Here is a 16,413-nt window from a genome sequence, read left to right as displayed (position 1 = left end):
AGAGAGCGCTAGTTATGCAATAGCGAAAATCAGACCTGAAAAGAAACCAGGCCTGTACGGGATTCGAACCACTGACCTCTGCGATACTTGTGCAGCGCGCTACCAATTGAGCCAACAAGCCAACTGGGAGCAGGCCGTTAAGTTGATTCGTAATAAACCCGTGATGATCATCACGGGTTTATTACGGGTTTATTACAAATCAACTTAACGGCCTACTCCCAGTTGGCTTGTTGGCTCAATTGGTAGAGCGCTGCACTAGTATCGCAGAGGTCAGTGGTTCGAATCCTGTACAGGCCTGGTTTTTTTCCAGGTCTGATTTTCGCTATTGCATAAATAGCGCTCTCTACTGCGAGGATCGTGCATCAGACGTATTTTTATTGTAATAGGAACTCAACAGTAGATAACTACAATGTGGTCATGTTAACTATCAGCTCTCCTGAGAGGGAAGTAAATAGCTCTTCATGCTAGGTAGAGTTAGCATAAATCCCACAGTAGGACACATACTTTTTGCTTTTGATTTTCTTCATCCTGTGACATTTTGCTTCATAATAAGACTGCAGTGCTCGCAGTTTCTGCAATTCATGTCTTCTCTCCTTTGCCTGAACAAATATCATTGAAAAGAAATTAAAATATCACACATTCTGCCTTTGCTAGTGAGAAAAGCCTTTCTGCAACTAGGCAGTAGCTGTCTTGATTTTTTATCATCTAGCTTTGTCTTGGGAAGTTACAGGGTTTGAAATTAAAACAAAATTCTCGATCACATATTTGCAAGTAATTACTAAAATTTAGCTGCAGGTTTGAAAATTTTAGTTGGAAAAGTAACCAACCCAAACAAAATAACGGAAATTAGAAACAAAGATTTCCTAGAAATTTCATTAGCCTTGCACGATGTAGTTTCTGAAAAAGTGCACCTGTGATATGTTTCTCAGCAAGAAATCAACGATAAAAGTCACACAACATTTAACTTGAAATTTTCAGGATTTTTTGGATAAAACAACAGCAACCGGTAACAAGTAAGACAAAAGACTGTTAAAAATATCTTTATCTATAAGCTAGGCTATAAAGCAGTTGCAAAATCCCTACCAATGGGGAAATTTTAGTAGGAAAAAACGAAATCTTTATTTGCAAATGTGCCCAATACAGGTGGAGTTTCGTGCCCTGAGTTACCTACGAACATTAACCCTTTGACCCTTATGAGTGATAGGCATCCAATTTCTCCCAACAATCTCACCCCTGAATCACACTAAGGTCACGAGAATAACAGTTATGATCACCAGGTCTTGATTGTTCAACAAATTCTCCTTGTCAGCACCTTAAGAAATGTATAGAGAACAGTATGAAGAATATGCATACTGACGTGAGGGTATCAAGGGCTAAGAAATGATGTTCTAGTCATTGTAATATTCTTCCTTGCCTCCTCTAAATCCATGCCTTGCAATGCTTTCTCTTCTTCTTCAGTCAGCTCCTTGTTACTCCGCTCAAGAACATGAGTGCTCCCCCTCAAAACAGCAGCAACTTCTTCCTCCAGAGGAGTTCGAGGCTGAACAAATATTAGGAAGAAAAAATCAGAAAAAAATCAGCATTTGCCATCTTGCCTGAAGGCCCACAGGAAAAAGCTGAGGTTTTGCGACTTCAATAAATAATGAATTTGATGAAAACTCAAAATCTCATCAATTGGCTCCCTTTCCCTACTCTCAACCCACCAAAGTAACAACTGGCCATGAAATGAACATAGTTATGGTGAAAATTAAATGCACTTGTTGTGTTTAGGAAAACATAAATATTTTTCTTGACACATGGGAAATGCTGTGATGGGAGAGCAGGGTTGGCGTGGTGGTGAGAGCGCCCGCCTTCCACCAATGTGTCCTGGGTTCGATTTCTGGACCTGGCATCATAAGTGGATTGAGTTTGATGGTTCTCTACTCTGCTCCAAGAGGTTTTTCTCCGGGTACTCCGGTTTTCCCCTCTCCTCGAAAACCATCATCATTTGAATTTATTTAATTTAGAGTTTGTTTGAATTTATACACGACCCCACAAGCTGTTCAGCTTTAATCATTATCGTGTCTAAATAAAGGTGTTATTATTATTATTATTATCATTATTATTATTATTATTATTATTATTATTATTATTATGTAATGGTTAGACATATAAACCCTGGATTAAGAGGTCCAACCAGGGCTACATCAACATTTCTGTGTTCTCAGGAATGAAATTTAACTCTGAGAGTGCCACTTTCCATCCAGAGTATTTGTGACTATTAGTGATCTGAACAGAAACTACATGTAATGCTTAAAGGGAACTTGCAATAGACTAGCATGTCCAGAGGGGACGTGCAGTTAATTTGCATATTGTGCCTTGCCTCTACCTTACCTTAACTGGTCCCAATGGGGTGTTTATACAATTTATATGCCTTGACTCAGATGGGTCAGGAAGAAAAAAGAGGGCTATCAGAATTTTTGAAGATTCCTTGAATCTTTGTAAATTAATTCTTTATAATGGCATTGTAAAAAAGTCTCAATCCTGATCTCTTCTGCCAGGATAAACAGATATCCAATAGAGAAGGACTCTACTCTAATCTAAACTACCCTTTCATACTAACCTCAAGGCTTAGAAATTGGGATCAGCTTTGGCAATGAGCCAACATGCTTATAAGATGTAACCTGCACCCTTCTGCAAGAGGCAGGGGCAAAAAGCTATTCTTCCCAGCCCCTCACTCAGAGAATGCATTTCTAGCTATAATCAATTGAAAATAATTAAAGCTTGCAGGTTGCTTGTGTACAGCAGTGACTAATTCAAGAGGCTCATGAGAGCTTCCTCACCGTATTCCATTATTATTTAATTATGCGATGAAAACTTGAACCCTTTGCCGTCTCCTTCCAAAATGACATCCCTGTTGCCACATGAGGCATAAGGGAGCGACCCTTTGTAAAAAGGGGTGGCTGCCCTTATGCCACATCCAACAACAAAATTGCAATACATACTGACTACTGCATGGTTCCACCTTTTAAAATAGATGGCGTTGTACTTTAACAATTCAACATAAGGATAAGAAATACATGAACTAACTGAGACAAACTACATTTTAAGGCACATAATTGTTTAGAAGCAAGCTCAGTAAATCTAGTCAACTCAATGCCCTTCTGATAAAACAGGACACCACATACTATAATTACCTTGAACTTTGCAGCCAATCCTCTCAGTGAAGGAGTAGGTGGTGTGTATGGTTTCAGCGGAAATGACAAATGTTCTGCCTAGTGACAAGATTCAAATAACCTTTCATCATTACTACAGAAGGTCTTACTGCTACCAATGTCATGCTACAGAAACTAACATACAAGTATTGTAAAATAAAGCTTCGTTTGATTGTAATAGTGAAAATTCTATGAATGGATGAAACAATGACTCCAACTTAAATTATGTACCTCTCTGTTTTTTTTCACAGTGGGCGCCCATTTCTCAATGTCTTTTTTGGTTTCTTCATAAGCAATTGTACGCTGAATCTGGAGAAGAAGAAATTACCGTTGAATTGTAACCTTTGTACCCTCACTCTACACATTAGAGACATAAATCTTATTAGACATTTTGTTGTGTAGTATCGCTGAGTATTTTTACGAGTTGTGCCATATTTTGACGAGTCAAAATATAAATAACTCGTAAAAATACTCAGCGATACTACACAACAAAACGTCTAATAATTTATTTCTTATCCAACACGCCAAACTGTTATTTCAGTGCGGGCGAATTTCGCGAAAGTTTATTTACGAGAAGTGCGTGACAGAAGTATGCGAAGCAGAATGGAATTGGCGCGTTGTTGTGCTGCTGTTTCTATTTACTTCATTAAATGAAGAAATTTTCTGGTCGTCAAGCTGTTTTTCTTCGTTTGATTCATCTACTGAATCTGGATCTACATTTGCCAGCCATTCTGACTCTTCATCGTCAGAAATATGATTCAAATTGTCCCCCATTTGTTTTTTTTTTCGTAACTACAATCCAATTTTTCGCTTGCGTGATGCGAGAAAACCTGTTTAACCGGTACTACAATAGACGAGTACAAATACCGCGTGATATTTGTACTCGTCTATTGCGTTATTTGTACTCGTCTAGGTGTAGTTGGATAATAATCACACATATTCTAGTCTTCTCGAATAAGCACGAATAAACCGTAGGCTCTGTCTCCTGCAGGGTTAGGGGTAGGAGATGTTAATTTCCCAAGTTCGAGATTACTGTGTGGTGGATGTCCTCCCCTGGGGTGGGATGGGTGGGTGTTATTGTTTCACAGGGCTCCATTTAAACTAGCTATCTGCTAAACTGGGCTACCCTGTATAAATATTTGTAAATACATACATACATACATACACACACATTGTTTTAGTTATTATACATCTTTTTGTCCCTTCCAGATTAAGACACATTTTTTACTGCAACTTGATTAGTGGCTAACATCAATTTTCACATACTTTCTGTACTTCTGGTTTTGGCAAAGGAATATCGAGGGTATCCGAATTCCTCTGCATACTGTCCTAGAGTGAGATGAAGAAAAAAGTAATTAAACCACTGCACAAAAATATAGTTGCAGAAGCTATAGGAATTCCCAAAACATAGGCATGCTACGCATGCAGGAGTTATTTTCTTCAATACGTAGGTTGAAATGTGTAGTGTTTTAGTTAAATAAATAAATAAACTTTAGTAGCTAACACAATTACTGGTAACCCAGTAGTTCACACTGTGGGCTGTATTAAAAAGAATTGTAAAAACTAGATGATCAAGAACAGCATGCACATAAATGTATTCAAAACGTTCTAGAGATAGTAAAATGTTCACGATCTGAATTACTTTGTAAAAAATTGTTCACTAAAAGTTTCTTAAAATTGCTTTCATCTATAACAGTTTTAAATTTGTCGTCCAGACGGTTCCATAAGTAAGTGGCACTCGCATGAAATGTTCGAAGTCCTGCGTTGGAGCGACATTTTGGCACAGCGAGATGATCATGGAAAGAAGCTCGCGTATTATAAGAATGTGTGTTCTTTACATAAGTTCTATAGCTTGTAAAATAATGCGGACACTCTCCGTTCACAATTTTGAACATCATGCACAATTTCTTCATGTGTATTACATCATCAATTGGCATCCATTGTAGTTTCTTGAACATTTGAACTGAGTTATTGTGAAAACTAGCATCTAATATTAACCTACCACAATGTTTCTGCACTTTAAGTATTCTTAACAATTGGTCATTAGGGGCGTTACCCCAAACCGAACAGCAATATTCAAAGACAGGCTTAATAAGTGCATTAAATAACAATTTTTCTGCAGGAGGTCAAGGTAGCCATTCGCTCTTTTTAACAGATAAATTCTAGAGTTCAGCTTCCTAATCAAGTATTCGATGTGGTTGTGCCAGCTAATGTGCTTGTCGATCTTGACGCCTAAGAGTTTTTCATCCTTGGCTTCTTCTAAGCGGTTGCCATTTAAGTAAAGATCTAAGGTTGGGTCATTAGCGTATTTCAATTTTTCAGTTAATCATTTACCTTGGCTAATTAATATTCTTAAGCTGTATGTATACATGTTGTACATATGTGACCTGTTCATCTGGAATGTAATCACGTGTAATATATAGTTGAGTTGAATAAAGACTTGTGCATGAGTAGAGTTCTGCGTCCTGAGTATAACTCTCTATCGCAATATTACCGAACCCAAGAACTCAACAAAATGGGATACTATACAACTGACGCTGGTGTCTGAATAATTGTTGGCAAAAAGAAACTGCATTGGTACAATGCTTCCTGCAGTCCTCTCCACAGCCCTAATTTGAACTTGTCACGCAACGCTCTCTCTCTCTCGGCGTAAAGCGCACCACTTTTGTAACCTTTTGTATCTCAAATAATGACTCGTTGAGGAATGCTGAAAAAGTCGTAATTAAAGCGTGCATGGGTCTATCTGTGTTTTGTTCGTGTTCTGTTAAAATTTCAAAAGAACGGACACATTTTACTATTTTTTATTAACTTTTCAAAAGTGAAATGTAACCTTTGTGGCACCCTTTGGGGCAAGGGTGCATTTTAAATTTTAAAGGGTAATTGGTATTTTCCACGGCAATTAATTGATAGATCGATAGCTAATACACACCACTAGGTTCTCTTAACTACCCCGACAATTTTAAAACCAGGCTTATGCACGTTTAAAAAAATCAGGTAAATGTACATGCCCTTTCAGTCAAGATTGGCAATTCAATTTAAGCCCTTGAAATGGAGTTTTGAACTTGACAAGTCCACTACGACTATGTCACTCAACATTTCGAGCTAGATTTTTTATGACATGTAGTCCCATGCCAACCATTTATGCTGGCAAAGTTTCAGCTTTTTAGCCTTTTTTTGTTGCTCTCGGCAACCATTTAACCAACATACACCCTTGACTGTAATGCGGGTTACAGGAGTGCCACTTTCGCTAGATCTTTCTCACAGGGAGATTCCCATTTAAAAGCGTCGAAATTAAATAAACTTTGGTACAAACAATCACCACACTGTATGCTTACTGACACATTCATTTTAAGATGGTGGATTCAATTTTATAGTGCTGGGATCAACAAAGTTGATCAATTAAAAATTTACTACAACCCACTGTTAAACCATACGAGTATATACACTTTATTAAGCCGACAGTAGGTGTCAAAATTAATTGTCACCAATACTTTTGAACACCGGTGAGAACCTTAAGAAATGTAGAAATTGTTATTCCTTTCATGAAGGTTATGTATTCAATAGATTGCTGTATTATATTCCTCTCACAGTCCTCATCTACACTGTCCCTTAAATTCTGTTCCTCCTTTCCCGGCCACTTAGGACATCGCGTTATAATAGAAAGGGCAATATCAAGCTGGCTAAAACCAATTGAAGCTCGCTGATTTCAACAAGAATAGATAGGCAATCCTTAAATGGTAGAAAAACATTGTGATTTTAAGCGAACTCAGTCAGTGTAGTATGATAGTGTAGTTTCCAGGCTGCATAGTTTCGGAAACCTTTTTTTTTATCCCATCTAATACACACTACCACGTGGATCCGCCAACCTCCCTCATTTTAGGTGACTTTCTTTCGCCATTGCTGACCCTGTCCCTTACCTAAGGGTGAGTCTGTTAATCGCTTTATCTAGGCCTCATTTCATTTTAATGATCAGAGGACAGTTTGGACATGTAGAACAGGCATTGACTAGAGCATCTGTGGTATCGTCCATTCCAAAGAGCGTGCATGATTGCAAATGAAATGTTAAAAGAGGAATCAAACATTTGCGAAACTGATGGCATATAAGCTACCCTACTTTACGCTGACTTTTGCAGTTTCTTACTTAGCGATAGATTAGTGGTAAAGATTGATCACTTAGTTTTAGATTTCTTGGTGCTCGGTTCAAGCTGCGAGATAACTTTACACTACACAATGACTCTTTAATCTGATTTCAGTACTGAAAAACGGTATTATCAACTGGGCATAGTTCAACTACATTTGTTCTTGTAGGATACCTAATTGTTTTCTACTCAATGACATGAATTTACCACCATCATTAAGAGATATTGGTATGCAAATGAGACGTCATCCGCTAATTTCAAATAACGAAAAGACACCAAAACCCAAAAGCAAAAACAAACGAACAAAAAGTACTTCCAAGATAAGGGTGTAATCTCCACTTCCTAAAGTTTCATGTTTTATCATAGAAATGAGGATTAACTACTTACTAACAGAGCTCAATTAAAGCACCCCCATTAGTCAATTTAGCGTCCACTATTTGCACAAGGGTGACCGCTGACAATTGCCTTCACTCTTAGCAGGCGCACTGATATGTCGCAACATGGTGCAAACTTTCAAGGTTGAAAAATGAAAATGCCGTTAATTCGCAAGTTTATATATCTTACTTCTATTTCCTTGTGAAAGTGAATAGCTACCTATAGAATATAGATCCTCTGTGATACTGAATTATTGGAACTCCACGATTTGTCCCATATCATTCCAATTGTCCATTCCTTTAAATTTTGTGTCAAGGATTGCATAAGAACCACACACGTTAAACTGAAAAAGTTGCGTTCTCAGGAAAAACCGGTGTTAAAACCTACGCTACCGAGTTATGGATACACCTGGGATATTTACAAAGTACTTAAGAATCTAAGTCACTCTCGGCTATCACCTCAAGCAACTCTTATCTTATAGTTCTTTTGTTGTTATGATCATAACTCAACAGTGTACACTGTGGCGTGTAACCTTTTTGGTAAACCAAATGTCACTTAAATAATAAGAAAAAAGTTCCAAGTGTTTTACAAACGTGTATGTGCGTAACTTGTTAAGCCAGTTTTGTTCGGGCGCAGAGCACTTGAAAAGTTAACTTGAAGATATTTAATCTCTATCAGCAACTTATTTTTATAGACTCTCTTGCATTTCATCTTAAGAATGTGTCCTTGTGAGATGCAAGCAATATCAAAATTTGAGTCTACATGGCACCATCCAGAATTTGAAACTGTTTTGTGTACATACTGGTATAAGACCAAGTTAAAAGCCTGCCACATATTTTTCCCAAAGTCCGAACAGTTCACGAGATAAAGTGGTTCGAGCTGTTGATTAAGCAGGAGAGATAAATGAGGAGGAATTTGGAACTGATTACAGCTCTCATCCAAGCATTCAGGCCATACTAATTAATCATTCTTCAAACATGACGACAAATTTTGATTTTGAACTTACTAACTCAAAGCAAATGGAGAAGTTTTTGTAAGAAATGAATACGTGTAAATCCTGCGGCCATGACCTTATACCTTCACGATTACTGAAGGATTCTGCATCCGTGGTATCAGAGCCTCTTGCAAAATTATTGAACTGTTCAATCAATCTAGGTCACTATCCTTCACGCTGGAAAATGGGGTAAGTGACCCCTTTATTTAAGGATGAGGAATTTTGTAAAAAGAACTATAGACCCATATCTGTTCTTTCGGGCCTCAATAACATTTTTGAACGAATCCTAGCAAAACAACTTGAGCCTTTTTATCAATATATATTATCAGATTTTATCTCTGCCTATAGACCAAATTACAGCTGTGCTGGAGGAAAAGTTACGATAGTAAAGAAACTGTGACAGTCGTTTCTATAGACTTATCAAAGGCTTTCGACAGTATCCCTCATGCTCTCTTGCTTGCCAAACTCAAGGTTTATGATCTTGGCAAGATGAGCACTGGACTCTTGAGAAGCTACCTTTTTGCAAGAATACAGTGTGTAAAAATTGGAGACACATTTTCTGAATGGGAGTTAGTGAGAAGAAGGGTCCCCAAGGAAGTGTCCTTATCCCCATATTTTTTAACATTCACATCAATGATTTATTCTATCACATTAAGCAGGCAAATTTGAATGCCTATGCTGATGATCAACAGTTGCACTCGTCTGAAAGGACCTCGAAATGCTAAACACACAGCTGGAATACAAACTTGGAATTGCTAACAGTTGGTACGACAGTGAAATGGCATGATTGTAAATCCAGATAAGCATCAGGCAATGGTGATTGGTGCGAATAGTGAATTTGAACTTTCTTTTCCTGTCAAACTCCGACAACTCACTGAGCGCTTTTGTAAATCGGACCTAAATGTCAAACTAGTTTCAATTCTTTTAAAATTAAAAACATGTTAAGTGTTAAAGATCGTACTCCTGATGCTCTAAAATCCATGGTAGTTTATCAATTTTCTTGTGCGGGATGCAATTCCCGTTATATTGGCGAAACTAGTTGCCACTTCTCTACTAGGATAAAGGAGCACACGGAAAGCGATAAAAACTCGCATATTTTTAAGCATTTCAACATATCTCCTTCTTGTAAGAACAAATACTCCCTTTCTTGCTTTAGTATTGTGGATTCTGCTAACAACTCTATTGATTTAAAACTCAAAGAAGCTTTTATATATAAATAAGATAAAACCTGAACTTAACAATAACAGCATTATAACACTTTTCTGGCGTTTTAGTTTGCACCTTTGATGTTTGGTGTCATGTTGTAATTAGTACCCGCTTTTGTATTACATCATACTGTAAATATTTTATTCATCTACTTCTCTGTTATATAATTACTCACATTCTGTTACTCATTGATTGAAGATGGCATAAGCATGCCGAAACATGTCTCTCAAAAAAGTTGTGTATTTCTTACAATATTTGAGCTTTAATTGTCACATCTCACAGATGTGATTTAAGGTTAATAAACAATTTGGTGTTCTCAGGTGCGTAGCGTCCTATATGCATATACGCACGTGCGTACTTCAAGTGACCAGAAAATTTTGAAATTTTTGCAATTGTTTCTATTTTTACGCTCAGTTTACTTAGGTTTCTAGATCATATGTACTTGTGCATACTTGAAAAAATGACCACGCTACGCGCCTGGTTCTTAAGAGATTTAAAAAAATTATTACCAATAATGTAATGTTGCGTTTATATAAAGCTTTTATTTTACAACACTTTCAATATTGCTCTCTTGCAAGTACAATACAAGTGCAGTACATTGATTCATTTACCCGTTTGGCTGATTAGTATCACCTCTTCGCATGGCTGCTGACTCTGCACATTGCAGAAGTTTAAGCCTTGCTTGGAGACCAAAATAATCCATTTTAAAGGACAATGGTCATTCAGAAGAAGACATTCTTCGACTTAGCTTGGTCGTTAAGTTACCATTAATGTGAGCTTAGTTAAGTTAATGCTAAACGGCATCTTGAATGCTAGAAAAACAGTAGCCGAACAAAACTACATTGACGCTGATCGATCGACTATGTTACATTTGGCATTGCTTCACTGGAATTTACCCCTCAATGATAATAACTCAGTTATTAAAGTAAGGCGGGAACAATACAGCTCCTTTTCTCTGAATTATATATTTATATTTAGAAAAGTGCTTCATTCGTTATTTCACTGAAAACACACTATTCAGAAATATGGCGTTACTGAAGTGCCACAAAAGTTACACAAGTGCCACAAAAGTTACGTGAGTGCCACAAGTTACATGAGTGCCACAAGTTACACGAGTGCCACAAAGTTACACCAGTGCCACAAAGTTACACCAGTGCCAAAAAGTTACACGAGTGCCACAAAAGTTGCAAGAGTGCCACAAAAGTTACACGAGTGTCACAAAAGTTACATGAGTGCCAGGTTACAGTAGTGCCATAAGTTACATAAGTGCCATTAAAGTTACAGAAGTGCCACTGTAAGTTACACGAGTGCCACTTTAGGTTACACAAGTGCCACAGTGAGGTTACAAAAGTGCCTTTACGTCTATCTCTCTCTCTCTCTCTCTCTCTCTCTCTCCAAGTTGCATGACGAGACCAAACAACGACCTGCTTGTAGGTTAAAATTGTGCTTATTGCCGTTACTTCGTCAGAGACAAAGTCTTAGTTATTATTCTGACCATTAAGGGTCAGAATCAGAAATTCCGTTTCGTTTTTCCTCTGCAAGAAAATGCACAATAGCGCACACTTTTTAATCAGCGTAAAGCAATGTGGTGGACATAACCTGGGAACGAGGTTGAGTTTTGGCATCGATTGTCAGTCAGATTTGAAGTACTGGGCACGCATCAACGATAAGCTTGTTACAGTTTATACTCATCTTTCGAGTGCACTTAAATATATTTATTTAAAGTACAAACCTAATACCGTGAATCACTTCTATTGTTAACGTACTGATGACAACAACAACCCTTGGGAACAGTTAAAGTTTTGGCCGATTGTTTAAATTCGATTAATTAATATGATCATCTTACGTAAACATTGGCGATTGAATCCATTCGTAAATTAATATTACGGACAAAAAAATTATACTTTTCTTTTCTTTTTCTTTTCTTTTAAAAAACTTGTGGAAGTCACTGCCACATACCTTTAATTTCAATCAGTCAAAAAACTTGAGGTCTATAAAATGCCTTCTGTGATACATCGTTCTGAGGCAAAAAAAACTTCAAAGGTTTGTTAGTAGATGTAATCAAGAGAAATCCTTGTAAGCAAAATCATCGTGTTCAAATGCAAATTTTTAATGAGTGATCCCGCATTTTCTATGGCGATTTTAGTTTTCCCAAATTGTCATGGATGGCATCCACTTGTTCCGAAGTCTTAGTCTCCATAACTCTCCATGTTAACAAACCATAAAAAGCACTCGACAGTGATTTTGCTGAAACAGCAAAGCCCTCAATTCGAACCAATTCAATTCAATCCGCTGATCCACAAATCCGGCCCAAATATAGGCTCCATGTAGCCTCTTGTTCAGTAACAGATGGTTGCCTCAAAATAATCTTCCATGTAATTTTGCAGTGTAAAGCTCTATTTGATCTCTTACAGCCTCTGCACAAAGATACTTTCCGGTCTCCGTTCTTCAAACAAGTGAAAGTACATTGAACCAAGAGAAAGTATCACTCTTCAAAGGATAATAAGGTGGGCTACTTGATTGGTTGCTGCCTATCTGGACTATGCCCTGTGCGTGCGAAATACGTGATGATAAAATGCAGGTTGTTTACAGGAAATTGACACGCAATGGGGTAAAGTCCAGGTTAGCTTAAAGTGAATTTTATTGGTAGAAAATGTCTAAGCACGTGAGAGTTGCGTGGAAAATTAACCGACCGTATCATTCTGTCCCTTGTGAAATATTTTTCATGGAGGTAGATTTATGTCATAAAATTTACGTTGTTTACTGGAAAATGGCATTTCATCTAAGAAAGTTTAATCCATACTGGCGGGTAAAAAGTAAACATGCAATTGTAACGAGAAAATATCGTTTAAACAATATATAATTCTTAGAGAACTTTTAGAAGCAAAGAAACGGATATGTAACAAGGCAGTCGACGCAGAAAGTAAATGTAACTTGGTGGTCGTTGGAACCGCTGCTAAAAGAGCAACCATATGGCAAACAAAAAAAGATAATCAATCAAATGTGATTTATGCAAATGTCTCGCGCAAGTTTTCCCAGAGTCAGCAAAACTAGCCCTTCCAAAACAACACGCTATAACGTTAAATTAGTGTTGGCCTTTAGCTGACGGTGTGTACGTCGCAAGTGAAGGAGCGGTACACAAAACATGCACGTTTTAACTCGCTAATTGGTAGAAAAAGTTCCCTGACGACCTTTCAAATCCAGACAGATCATAGCGATAAAATCCTCACGAAAGACATGAGCCATTACATTGAATAGATGATCTTACAACTCTTGTAGATGTCATCTTACCTCATTCCTTAAGCGAAATTCAAATTTGGAATCGCTGACTAACTCATACATAGCAATGAAATATCCTGAAGTTGCTCCTATCAATATCTGAAGTAATACTTGATTCAAAATTTTTCTCATGTTCCACTCAGTCTCCTTCAGAAGGAAGAATAAGCATAGTCGTACAACGATCACAACTCCACCGCTTTCACAACACGACTGATACATTTCCTTAATTCGCGAACCGCTCTCTCCGACTCACATGTTGATTCGCTAAAATTTGAAGACCTGTCAAACCACAAATTAGCAAGAATGCTCTGATTGGTGTGACATCGAAAAATACTACAATCTGATTGGTTTGTGATACACCAAAAAATTGGGCCAATCACATTGCGTTGAGATACACCAAAAAAAAAGATGCGCCAATCAGATTGCTTAGAGATACACCAAATTGCGCTGATCAGATTACACTACACCACAATACACCAATCTATACATAACATGTATTTTTTTTTTTTAAAAAAAAATGACTAAAAAATTCTAGCAATTTTCTCACCAACTTTTTCTTCAGGCTGCCATACTCGTTAGAGTTGTTCAAAGACCCAATAAGATCATTTAGATCAACTTGTTGTGTGCTATCTGAAAAGAAAAATGTACTGCATTGTATCAGTATATAATACTCAAACAATCACACAAACAATTAACTCTTAAGTTTCTGAGCACTTGAACATGTAGCTTTCTAAAAGAAAAGGAAATCAACATTTTCTTAAAAAACTAGATAGTCATAGTAGGAAAGAGGGTCTTGGAATGAATTCATGGTAATGATCAATTTTCATAATCACCTTTAACAGAGCTGAGATGAAACTCTGACACCTGTTTGTGGGGCTCTGATCGCTGTGATGCAACCCTGAGTCAGTCAAGACAAATTATTTTGTAAATATTTGTAAAAAGATGAAATATTTGATGTTCCTGGAGCAGACAACAAAACTTTGTAATAAAATAAAACAAATGTATGCTTTAACCACTCTTTCTAAACAATCTCTTTAGTTTACTTTTCTACCAGAACCAGCCACCAAATCTAGAAGGTTCATTCACCAGCAAGTGAAATCTCTCAAACAAACTGCCCATATATGCATTCTGGTAACAGGATGACTTCCTTTTCAGACCACCTTTTTCCCCCCCTCTTTCCAAGGTACTGTATTTGCAATAGTTTCAGCTTTTGGTCAGTCATAGTAACCCTTGGTTCCTAGCATCACCTAAAGGTTTATAAGATAAGTTCAGAGCAAACTTAGCAGGTTTCTTTCCATGCTTTTAAGTGGACAATGAAAAGGAGGAAGAGCAACAGCCCATTTGACCTGAAGAGAACCTGAAACGAACAATTTTGTTTTTAGAAATAATTGAAGTGTACATACCTCTTTTTCCCACTCGATGATAACGATCTGATTTCCTTAAGGAGCTTTTCGTATTTCTCTTCATCTCCACTATCCTTCTGAGCAATTAGAAGAACATGGAAAAATCAAAACTTTGAAGTAAATGTAACTTAGAACTAATTTACACGAGAAACAATAATTTGCCACAATTAGCTTCAGTTATCCCTTTCACTCCCAAGATTTCACTTAAAATAGCAATTCTTGTTAATGTCTGCCATACAATTCTTAAGATGTTAGTTTGGAGAATTTGGTATTGGATCAACTATTAATCCCATAATTACATATGATGCATGATCCTCACAGTAGATAGCGCTATTTAAGCAATAGCGAAAATCAGACCTGAAAAAAATCAGGCCTCTACGGGATTCGAACCACTGACCTCTGCGATACTAGTGCAGCGCTCTACCAATTGAGCTAACAAGCCAACTGGGAGCAGGCAGTTAAGTTGATTCGTAATAAACCCGTGAAAGTGATAAATCAGATACAATGAAAAATATATGAAGTTCATGTATTTTGAACTGCATATATTTTGATTTTCGCTATTGCTTAAATAGCGCTATCTACTGCGAGGATCGTGCATCATATGTATCTAATACTGCAGTTCAAAATATATGAACTTCATATATTTTTCATTGTATCTGATTTATCACTTTCACAGGTTTATTACGAATCAACTTAACGGCCTGCTCCCAGCTGGCTTGTTAGCTCAATTGGTAGAGCGCTGCACTAGTATCCCAGAGGTCAGTGGTTCGAATCCCGTACAGGCCTGATTTTTTTCAGGTCTGATTTTCGCTATTGCTTAAATAGCGCTATCTACTGCGAGTATCGTGCATCATATGTATCTAATACCGCAGTTCAAAATATATGAACTTCATATATTTTTCATTGTATCTAATCCCATAATTGATATTTTTCTTTTTTCTCATTACTTGTCTGGTTGATATTACACTGATTTTTAAGGAGAAATTCTATCGTGGTCTCTCATGGTGGCTAAGGGTTTTGTTTGTTAAGATCAACTTGGGGGGATCAGTTTCAAGGAAATCCGAAGGATCTCAATTTCATTCCTATCTCAATCTGTAATATTGATGCAAAACGTTTCGTTGGGTAGATGCTGTATTCCGAACATAAATTCTTGACATTTCCATGTTAATTTAACTAAATGTATTGACACTTTCTTTCCATCGACAATAGCTCAAAATACTTTTGCTTTTCGACTATCCCTTACACGTGGCTGACATGAATTCCACAACATCACGATAGCTTGCAAGCTCGCCTTTCGTCGCGCATTCAGGCGAAACATAAAGACATTAGTGGGTAATCTAGTTACCCGACCGCTTGAAATCGTCAAAGGGTGAAAATCAATATTAACTTAGTCTCAATGGCGTTTCATAACTACCTATTTCACAAGAATCCGTATTCACGTGCATGTAAATCATACCTTTTCGTCATCACTTGCAAACAGCTCGTCTGGCCCATGATCAAGTTCTGAGTTGCGCTCCCGATCTTCCAGCACAGGTGCGATTCTGTTCAAAATGACGTTATTTCAGGAAAATATATTAATTTCATAACTATACCACTAACACGTATAACACAAGCTTATTTGTAATTTACTTTAACCCCGTGCTACGTACTTCAACGCTATCTCCGCCGCCATATCGAGTTATGTAACTCAACTTTCCTCGTGACTACTCAAAGGATTGTGGGAGATATCGACCACGTGGTATATGTTTTATTCGACGCCATCTTGCACACAGCCAGCCGGTTGTTCCTTCTTCCCAAACCCTTTTTTCAGAGGTAATCTACGG

The 16,413-nt window shown here is 37.4% G+C and overlaps 1 protein-coding gene across 4 annotated transcripts in view; it reads right to left on the bottom strand.

The window, feature by feature from the left end:
- The window catches only part of LOC111329027 (U3 small nucleolar RNA-associated protein 14 homolog A), a 20,189-nt gene extending 3,812 nt beyond the window's left edge, over positions 1–16,377 (bottom strand). The window contains exons 1-10 of one of the 4 annotated variants that reach the window (XM_088730811.1): positions 16,240–16,377; positions 16,047–16,131; positions 14,591–14,667; positions 14,021–14,085; positions 13,735–13,817; positions 4,461–4,523; positions 3,426–3,503; positions 3,177–3,254; positions 1,415–1,540; positions 505–599 (exon numbers count right to left, since the gene is read on the bottom strand). In XM_088730811.1, coding sequence (XP_088586937.1) covers positions 505–599; positions 1,415–1,540; positions 3,177–3,254; positions 3,426–3,503; positions 4,461–4,523; positions 13,735–13,817; positions 14,021–14,085; positions 14,591–14,667; positions 16,047–16,131; positions 16,240–16,262 — 773 coding nt within the window. In that variant the 5' untranslated portion in view covers positions 16,263–16,377. Of the gene's footprint in view, positions 1–504; positions 600–1,414; positions 1,541–3,176; positions 3,255–3,425; positions 3,504–4,460; positions 4,524–11,867; positions 12,346–13,734; positions 13,818–14,020; positions 14,086–14,590; positions 14,668–16,046; positions 16,132–16,239 lie in introns of those variants that run through there. The other 3 variants (XM_088730812.1, XM_088730814.1, XM_088730813.1) reach the window with 3 other exon arrangements.
- Positions 16,378–16,413: the final 36 nt, after the last annotated feature.

Source organism: Stylophora pistillata, chromosome 8, assembly GCF_964205215.1.
Source record: "Stylophora pistillata chromosome 8, jaStyPist1.2, whole genome shotgun sequence".
Lineage (NCBI taxonomy): Eukaryota > Metazoa > Cnidaria > Anthozoa > Scleractinia > Pocilloporidae > Stylophora > Stylophora pistillata.
This window is presented reverse-complemented; position numbering and strand designations above follow the sequence as displayed.